Here is a 10,542-nt window from a genome sequence, read left to right as displayed (position 1 = left end):
TGCAGGAATTAAAATAGTGAAAATATGCTATAAATGTAGTTATTTTCAGTTAATTGCATGTTGCACTTTTACTTAGTTGAAAGCTTTGAACTGAGTGAGTGAGATAGTTTATTTGGTAGGTTATCATTCAGTTTAATTTAGTATTTTTAGGCATCATCATCATCATCATCATCATCACTGCTCATCATCACCATCATCATCATCATCATCAGCAGCAGCAGCAGCAGCAGCATCAACAGCAACAACAACAACATCATCATCAAGTAGAAGTAGTATTATTAACCAATTATATTATTATAATTGATCGGGAGTTGGAGGTTCCATATGTTTCTTGATTTAGGGTATTATGAACATCTTATATGAACAGATGTTTTAGTAATCATATCATAACATTAATTATTTGCAGAGGGTTAAAGCACAGACACTAGAAAAAGGTAAATAGCTATCTGACATGATGGACTCAAAATTAAACGTCTGACATTGTCCAAAATATATTTATAATTGCTTGTTTTTAATAGAATCATCTGCTTTTCAGTGCTTTATACTAAAATCTATGAAATCTACAGCCTATGAGTTAAATTGGTTTGGTCGTTGAACCTCGTTATATAGCCTACCTAAAAAACATTGAAATATAAATGTAGACCAACATGATGTACAATGCAAAATTACGAGATTCCGGTCACGCCCCTTTGTTGTTTGTTTATTTTGGTATAAATTGGGGATTCCCTAGCCTCGTTTCCAGAATTAAGGGAATCCCTCGAATCCAATACGCATGCGCGATTGGCATATTTTTCAAAATGGCTGGCAAGAAGGAGAAGAAGAAGAAGAGCAAGCAATCGATGGTACGTAAATAAAGCAAATTCACTGCAGTATTGTGCGATTTATCATTATGCAGTGTCTCTGTACAAGGTCGGGAGTATTTTAAATGATATAGGAATTGTATCCCGTTTGTAGAATTGATATAGTGTGACTTACTTGCTGATGTTGATGATGAAGCTTGCCTTGAGTGAATCGATTGAAGCTAATACGTGTGTAAACGTTGCCATGCCAATTTAAGTTGAACGTGTGAATTCGATGGGGTCAAATTCTACATCATAATGACATACACTACAGTATAAAGTACTAAATTGAAAATGTACCGTTAATAGCAAAGCTTAAACTTCACAAAGTCATCAGGTTGTAATGTACTCACAAATAACAATGAACATGATGAAAATTGATTTAAACCAGTTCAACAACAATCATGACAATAGGCTACAGTTGAGTATGTGTTGATAATAACTTATGTAGTGCTCGTGGCGCTAATCGTTAACCGTAGTTTTAGCACTCGCAGTAACCTCGCCCTGTGCAGGCACACAATAAACAAGTCGATAATACAAGATGGTGTCAGAATAATTCGATCCCAGCGCCGAAGCTTAATTTTTCCACGAAATAGGTGGAAATCGGTAATGATTGCAGCCAGCTGACGATGCAAGATTATCTCAATGAACCATAGAACATTGCTAATGTGTGACATGAACTAAATTCGTTTGGGGATGGTCTCAGGAGAGCCCTCTTATTGTGATACAGTCAGTGTGTCCTTTAGGAGTAAGCACCAAGCGAACGAGCACACAACATAAAAACTCTTGACGTTGAACTCGTGTGAGCTGCATCGTGAAAAAGCATGGCTCAGTTTATAACCCAACCAGCACCGCTGGAGCTACAAGGCAACCTAGCTGAGAACTGGAAAAGGTTCCATCAGAGGTTTGATTTGTATAAAGAGGCGTCAGGACTATCAGATAAATCTGACAAGCAACAACGTCTACTTTTTTGCACATTATTGGGGACCAGGCACTGGACATTTATAACTCGTTTACATTTGACAATGAAACAGATAAGTTGAAGTTAAAGGAGGTCACCCAAAAATTTGAAGAGTACTGTAATCCTAAAAAGAATGTCACGTACCAACGGTATCTATTTTTCTCACGTAATCAAGAGCCTGATGAGAGTATTGACCAGTATGTAACTGAGTTGAAGATCCGTAGCCAATCCTGTGAATTTGGGGATCTGCTCAATTCGCTCATAAAGGACCGAATCGTATGTGGTATTACTGATATTTCCTTAAGAGAGAGTCTCCTGAGGAAAACAGATCTAACATTAGAGAAAGCCATAACAACATGCCGTGCAAAGGAAGTAACAAAACAGCAGGCCAAAGAGTTGTCCGGAACCCTAACCAAAGAGTCTGCAGATATTGATGCAATCAATCAAGGCCGTAGAAAACATAGCGCAAGAAAACACCTGCATCTGCTAGTTGTGGAAGGTGTGGGAGAGTCCACGATAAAGATGACTGCAAAGCTATGGGTGAGGTATGCAGCAAATGTGGATTTAAGGGTCATTTTTATGAAGTTCTGCTTTACCAAGTCAAGATCGACAGCACGGTCGGCACCACAATCGCGTTCACAGCGACAGTATAGACACAGACCGACTGTGGATGAAGTGAACCAAATTGAAACAGATTATGAACTTTTCGTGGATGTAGTTGAATCAAGTTCCACTGAAGAGGAATGGAATCTTCCATTGATGACACATGGGCAGAGAATAGTTTACAAGTTGGACACTGGGGCAGGAACTACAAGCCATGAAGTCAATCTACTACCGGAAGTTCTGTATAAGCGCCTAAAACCCAGACCAAAGTTGCACCCACCCCACACAAAGCTCACGGGATATACAGGTGTCAACATAGCGGTGATAGGACGGTGCATGATAAAGATCAACTACAAAGGCAAGCAGCACTACTTAGCTTTTCTGATAACTCCAGGAAACTACAAGCCATTGTTGGGACTAGCAGCATGTGAAAGACTTGATCTAGTCATCAGAGTGCTTAATGTCACCAAGGATCCAGGCAACACAGATGATCCATTAGTCGCGGGATACGAAGATGTGTTCACAGGACTTGGGTGCTTAACAGGTGAAGTCAAGATTACTGTTGACCCTGAAGTAACACCAGTTCAGCATGCATGCCGAAAGATTCCTTTCAGACTCAGAGACCAGGTCAAAACTGAGCTGGATCGTATGGAGAAACTGGGAGTCGTCGTTAAGGTGGATGAACCGTCTGACTGGGTTAGTAACCTTGTGATTGTGAAGAAAAAGAGTGGAGACTTAAGGGTGTGCTTGGACCCCAGGGACCTCAATAAGGCCGAAGCGAGAGAGATTTAAATTACCATCCAGAGAAGAAGTCATGGCAGAATTTGCAGACGCATAAAATACTTCAGTAAGCTTGATGCTTCCTCTGGTTTCTGGCAACTGCCCCTAGATTATGAAAGCAGCAAGTTGACATGCTTCATCACCCCATTCGGGAGATATAGGTACCTCCGTTTACCCTTTGGCCTTAATATGGCCCCAGAGGCGTACCATAAGACCATTCATCGGTTGTTTGAAGGAGTGAATGGTGTTAACACAATGATGGATGATATTATTATTTGGGGCAGCACCAAAGAACAACATGACCAGCGCCTAAAGACAGTTCTAGAAATCACACGACAAGCCAATCTGAAACTAAACAGACAGAAATGTGAGTTTGGAGTCCAGCAGCTGACCTTCATTGGTGACTGTTTGACTAAGGATGGGGTGAAACCTGACCCGTCTAAGGTGTCGGCAATAAAGAACATGACCAGGCCAACATGCAAGGCAGATATCCAGAGATTTTTGGGTATGGTGAACTACAATGCCAAGTTCATACCAGATCTTTCTACCAGGACAGCTCCACTGAGACAGCTGCTAGACAACAATGTGGAATGGACATGGCAGGAAACACAAGAGAAAGCTTGGCAAGATGTAAACACCTTGCTGACTACTGAACCTGTCTTGAAATTTTATGATCCCAATAAAGAGATCAAAATCTCCTCAGATGCATCTCAATTTGGATTGGGATCAGTCCTTCTTCAGAAGCATCAGTCTGAAGAGTGGCATCCAGTAGCCTACGCATCTCGAGCTATGACGATGGCGGAAATGAATTACGCATAAATAGAGAAAGAGTGCCTGGCATTACAATTCGCATGTGAGCGATTCCATCAGTTTGTGTGTGGACAAGTATTCCAAGCTGAAACAGACCTTAAGCCCCTGGTGGCAATCTTTAACAAGCCGCTAGCAGAGTGCCCACTTGCGTCTTCAACGAATGAGGATCAGACTTCAGAAGTATGATCTCAAGCTGCATTATACTCCCGGCAAGCTGTTATATACTGCTGACACGTTGTCTAGAGCAGTTGATAACACCGCAGAGAAACAGACAGAGTTTGAAGCCGACATAGAAACATATGTCAACATGGTGATGACTGCATTACCAGTATCCTCTTCTAGACTGGAGGAAATCAGACTAGAAACCAAAAAAGACCCAGATCTTCAGACACTATCTACAGTGATCCAACAAGGATGGCCTGAAACCAAGAAACTGTGCCCAGTCAATATCACCGACTACTGGAAGTTTCGTGAAGAATTGACGGTGGTAGACAACATTATCATGAAAGGTGTGAAAATAATCATGCCAAAGGTTCTGCGTCATCAAATGCTCCAGAAGATCCACGAAGGTCACTTGGGAATGGAGAAATGTAAGCAGCGAGCACGAGAGGTCATGTACTGGCCTAGAATTAACCAACAAATTGATGAGATTGTAAAAAACTGCAGCACATGTAACTCCCACAGATCTAAACAGCAAGCAGAGACATTGCAGTCACGTCCGGTACCAAGTCGTCCATGGCAGAAGGTGGGGACGGATTTGTTTTTGTGCAGCAATAAGAACTACTTGACGGTTGTTGATTACTTTTCTCAGTTTGTGGAAGTGTGTCTACTAGGAAGTACCACGAGTAAGACTGTGATTAACAATCTTAAGTCAGTGTTTGCAAGACACGGCACCCCATGTATAGTAGTATCAGACAACGGACCCCAGTTTTCCAGCCAGGAGTTCCGTTGCTTTGCAAATGAGTGGGACTTCACACACAATACTTCAAGCCCACATTATCCCCAGTCCAATGGGCAAGCGGAAGGTGCCGTCAAGATTGTGAAACAACTCATCAAGAAATCTGTTGATAGCGGACAAGACATCTACCGAGCTCTTCAAATCTACCGAAGCTCACCACTTGAGTGCGGAAAATCACCCGCTGAACTGCTATATAACAGAAAGCTGAGGTCAAATCTTCCAATGGTTGATCAACTGTTAGACTTTCAACCAATTGATACTCAGGCAGTGAAAAAGAAGAAAGAAGAAATCAAGTATAAACAAAAACTGAACTATGACAAAACAGCTTGTGATCTGCAACCACTCCAGCAAGGAGAGCATGTCCGACTGCAGACCTATGATACAGGTAGCAAACAATGGTCTCAACGAGGTGTAGTCACGGCCAAGTTACCCAATAGATCCTACTTGGTTACCAATGACAACGGCGAGGTACTCCGTAGGAACGTCGTCATCTGCTACATACATCGGGTGAGCACCAAGAAGAGCATCAGAGCGACCAAGGAGCTTCAGCTTTGTCAACGCCTTGACACCACCAGCATCGCCTGAGGTCAACAATGCAGCCCGTCAAGAACCAACAGCAAGAACCACCAGATGTGGAAGAGTCATCAAGCCACCCAAATTACTTGACTTGTAATTGGCAAACATAGGTGTTAGGCAAAATTTAGTGGTTTGCCAAAACTATTTTCATGTTTTGCAGTTTGGAAAGTTTCCACAAAATTGTTCGTTTGCTAACGTTGTTTATTAGTTTAGCAGTGTTGAAAAGTTTTCAAAATTTTTAAGTATTATTAGAGCAAACTTTGCTACTTTTCAAAACCAACTTTTGAATTGACACACATTAAAACATGTGTTTGCAATCTTGTCAATGTGAGTGAAGTAAAGATACATGTAACTCAGACAATTGGAAATTGAAAGGAGACAGAGACTCTGTAAATTAGGATGTTACAGTTATAATTGTTTTATTAACAGATTCACTCAAGTAATCAGAAGATCACAATCACATGATTATGTGATATGTTCAGACATTTCAAACAAATGATTTGACAAGTGCAAATTGAAATTAGCACAATCTGAACTCTGAGACTTTAAAAGACACATTCAGAAATTGGACTGATTTGGTTTTAATCTCCAAAGAAAGGGAGATGTGTTGATAATAACTTATGTAGTGCTCGTGGCGCTAATCGTTAACCGTAGTTTTAGCACTCGCAGTAACCTCGCCCTGTGCAGGCACACAATAAACAAGTCGATAATACAAGAGAGTATATTCTGGTGCAGGGCTTGAAATAAGGATTTTCAGATCCAGGAGCAATTTTGGGTGTTTTTGTGTAAGATCATGCGCCATGAATTGGGGGCCAAATGTGTTACATGCTCAAAATCAGAAAAATAAACATGCTTTCACACAAAAAGGATTGTATTCATCTCAGGTTTGTCAGAAACCTACAAATTTTATATCATCATGAAGCTGAAAGTGTAACTGCAGTGTAAGGAATACAATTTTGCAACCTGTACAAATATCATATAGGGTGGAAAAGTTATATATTTTGGTTCAAAAAGTATAAATTTTTGTAACTCTCTTATTTACTGCCATAAAAACCTGTTCTGCTAAAACCTTTTTAGATGTGCTAATAACATTGTAGGCTTTCAAAAAAAGCAAACTTGTAATGGTGAGGGCTAGTTATGTTGCCTGACTGAGATACAGCATACAGGGTGTTCAAAAGTCGTACATAATTTTTATTATTTTTATGAAATCAGTTTACAGTTAAAACTTTTTCCTCCATTTCCTACACAAAAACCAATGGCAAATCTGAATTCCTCATTAAATTTCCTTTAAAAAAATGTTAACACTTACAGAAGTAGGCCAACTATTTTGAGAAATATGACATTCAGAACATTTCGAGCATAAATACATACTTGGTACAGTAACGTATAGAACCCATGACATAGATTGCAGCACACTTGCAACAAATTAACCTAGCTTGAGTAAAACTAGATAAATTAGCAACAAAATGATAAACTAGTTCAGTACCCCTCTTCATTCTTGAGATCTGAGGTGAAACATCCTACATGTAAAGAAACTGAAAAAATGTAACACCCCCAGCTTTTCCTATCATTGCCTATGATACCCCAATTCATGGCGCATTACCGTAAATATTGCCCCTGGTCTATATAGTACAAATGCACACAGAACTGTTTCAGCAGAACCAGGGGCATTTTGCCTTTTAGCAGGGGTAAATTTGCCCCTTGCTCCTGCTTACAAAAAATATATATTTCAAGCCCTGTTCTGGTGCTTTGAAATATCCAAATGTTGTAATTGCAATCCTACCACCCACCCTCCCCAGGATTTTTTGCAGGGAGGGATGGAATTTCCAATAATTTTTGACCTTCTCTGTACATTTTAGCATGTTTTACTCTATTAAAATTAAATGGAAGGGGTTTGCGCTACGTCTATGGATTATAATCTGAACTACTGGACTGACTTATCTCAAATTTATAGACCTGGATGAATGATAATCTTCACAGCATCTCTTTCTATTATTTTCATTAATTAATTAAACAGTCTCGCATCGGTTCAGCATTGTTCCCACGGGCAATATTTACTGCTGTTCCTCGCTCACCAGAACCACCAAAAGAAGCTCCCGAAGAGAAAAACCCATCAGCACTTGCCTCCGCCTTGCTCAACTCAACCCTAGTCGGACGTGTCATCGCTACACCATCTCCGGAGAGTACGCTGAGATCAACGCGGCATGATGAGGATGATGATGGTTCATCACCTGTTCAAGTAGCAGGGAATGCTAGTGTTGCTAATAGTATGGCAAGGAGTAGTATGTATGATTATGATGATAGTGAGGAGGAGGAGGAGGAAGAGGAGGAGGAAGACCACCTGGATGATCCGTAAGTTATGCCTATTTGGTATCAATGTAACTTACTTCTATTTAAAGCCATGTTTATAAAACTCAATTATGCTTTCCACATCTAAATTTATGTCCTTCATGCAAACACATGTGACCAGCTCCAGCAAAACCCGGAATAAGTCACCAGACTTGTTTTGGCGTTATAGGCCTTTAAAGATGACATTCCCATTATTTTAAAAAAAAAATCACATTTCGGAATTCTTAATTTCATAGTATTTGACTGCACAGGATTAAGTGGACTTTCAAATCCTTGAAAGTACTTACTAAAAAGAGGTTTATTTAATCAATAAATAACAGGTGAACTATTATAATCCCTATTCAATCCTGTGTAAGGCTGGAAACTAATTGACCCATTACTCAGAATAGCAATTTGGCAAAAATATCAAGTATCATTTACAAAATTATCCATATCTTGAAAAGTATGATGCTTATTGTCTAGTGCAAGCTTACATTTGTATTCAAATCATGAAATGTCAAAAATGGGACTTGTTCTTGGTTTTGTCAGAGCGGGTCACATATGACAAGAAATATGTTTGTGACAAAATTCTAACCAATATGTAATCATTTTTAAATGAGAGCAATTCTATCTTTGATAATGCATAATTTAATCTTTAACTCTAAATGTACATGTATGTATCATGCTGAATTAATATTACCTTTATTCATACAGATGTTTTTGTTATAGAGCTCCCTTTTCAAGATTGTCACAATTTTGGGACAGGTTGGTGTCATTTTCAAGGAATGAATAGAAAGTTGGGAGAAATAGATTATGTGTAGAAGATTGGTTTGATAGAACAAATGCTGAAAGATGCTATAGAAGTTGCTTTCTTCTGTGTAGTGTGCGTGTGATCACATGTGATCATTTAAAAAAATGTATTTTGCCCAAATTGATGATAATGATGCCCAAATTGTCATCAATTTGAATACAATAATATCTGTATGCATGAGTGTCATTTCAGTTATATCTCAGAATACTCTTTGCCTCTTTGCATAGCATATCACAATGCTGTACCTGGCTGTCCCTAAATGGTATTCTCACCCCCACAAAAATGCTACCCTGATGGGGGCTCATAAATAATTTATTACACAGCCCTTATATCTTAATTTAAAACAGAATGCAAAGGGTATTCTGGAGTTTACCAATTGATACAAGTGCATGTATATCGCTATATGCTACATAAATATACCTGTAGGAATAAGTTTTGTACAATTTGGTTGTGGTATCTATTTATGAGGGGAAAAGTACACATAAAATAATCTGATTATTCCTGAATACAGTCTCTTATGCAATTCTTAATTACTTGCAGGTATAGCACAGTTCCATTACGTAGACAGAATGACCGTAACACCATCTCTAACAGAGCCCGTCTGGACACACCACCTCCGGATGAAAGAGTTAGCGATTCTGATTCCATCACCGGTAGTGAGCATGAGGATGATCATGTACCCCACCTTGTAAGTACATACATAATATTGGATGTGTGTGATACGAGAATAAAGTGTGTGAGTCATGAAAACACCGAGCCAAAGGCGAGATCGGTATTTTTATGACAAATTTTTGTATCACACGAAAATAAGCCATCTAATTTTATAATATGAAGCTTTTTCGATGCTCTTTTAATGCCAAAGTATTAAAAAAGTGCCAATTGGAAACCAATCGTTTAGTGCAGGGTTGTGACCAGCCCAAATTTAGTACCTGGTAACAAGGGCTTTGGGGAGGTATCAAAATGTACACCACAAATTTTCCCATAATAGCCCCTGGTTCCCTGTAAAACACCGTGAACCGGGGGCTATTTTTTTACAAAGTAGTCCCTGGTCTGGCGCTTCTTATTTCCCAGCCTGAAGTTAGCACATCAATCGGATTTTTTATATTTACGTTTTGCCATTGGCAGCTCCAAACTAGTTCTAAACTATATCTCCATCATTCAATTAAATAATTATTGAAGGCTTAGCGCAACAAAGGGCTATCTACAAATCGGGCATTTCGAGATATGAGCAAAAACATCTGCAGATGCAGATAGCAATTTGTTGCTCTAAACACCAGAGACCCCCTGTGTTGCATATGGTCATTTTCACAGTAAATGGTAAAGGGTGTAACTTTTGATTTTTGGGTCAAAATTTCAAACCACTTAAATATGTTTCTGTTTACTGAAATCATGCATAGAAGCAACTTAAATTCCAGTAAAATAATGTTTCAAGGCTTAAACCTTTTGATTTCTAATAAAAATTTGACATTTCCATAACATTTTGGTTAAAATCTAAGAAAAATGTATTTTACATAACCTCAGAAAATTATGACATGAAAGCTGGAATACATGTGAAATCCCATTCCAAAGTAAGTCAACAGATATAAGTTTTATACCATGTTTTGCTATGTTTGTAATTGCAGTTTTGAAATTTTTTAACATCAAGTGTCATTTACAATGGAAATTTCCAAACCTTAAACATATTTTTTAAGTTTTAATTGGGTTCCTAAAATAATTTGAATGTCTAACTTCATGTACAAATACTACTTGATGAAAGGAACCTCCCAGCCAAGTTTCACAGAAATTGGAGTTATTTTTAGAATTGGCAATTCAAGCAATTTGTGTTTCGGAGGCTTCAGTTAACAACACAGGTGATCATAAAAGTAAAATATTTGGC

The 10,542-nt window shown here is 38.8% G+C and overlaps 1 protein-coding gene across 1 annotated transcript in view; it reads left to right on the top strand.

Annotated features, from left to right (window-relative positions):
• Positions 1-797: 797 nt before the first annotated feature.
• The window catches only part of LOC140172518 (uncharacterized), an 87,280-nt gene continuing 77,535 nt past the window's right edge, over positions 798-10,542 (top strand). The window contains exons 1-3 of the mRNA XM_072195664.1: positions 798-842; positions 7,545-7,879; positions 9,207-9,354. Coding sequence (XP_072051765.1) covers positions 798-842; positions 7,545-7,879; positions 9,207-9,354 — 528 coding nt within the window. The remainder of the gene's footprint in view (positions 843-7,544; positions 7,880-9,206; positions 9,355-10,542) is intronic.

The sequence above is a fragment of the Amphiura filiformis genome, chromosome 16 (genome assembly GCF_039555335.1).
Source record: "Amphiura filiformis chromosome 16, Afil_fr2py, whole genome shotgun sequence".
NCBI lineage: Eukaryota > Metazoa > Echinodermata > Ophiuroidea > Amphilepidida > Amphiuridae > Amphiura > Amphiura filiformis.
The sequence above is the reverse complement of the archived record's forward strand: the minus strand, read 5'-3'. Positions and strand labels throughout refer to the sequence as shown.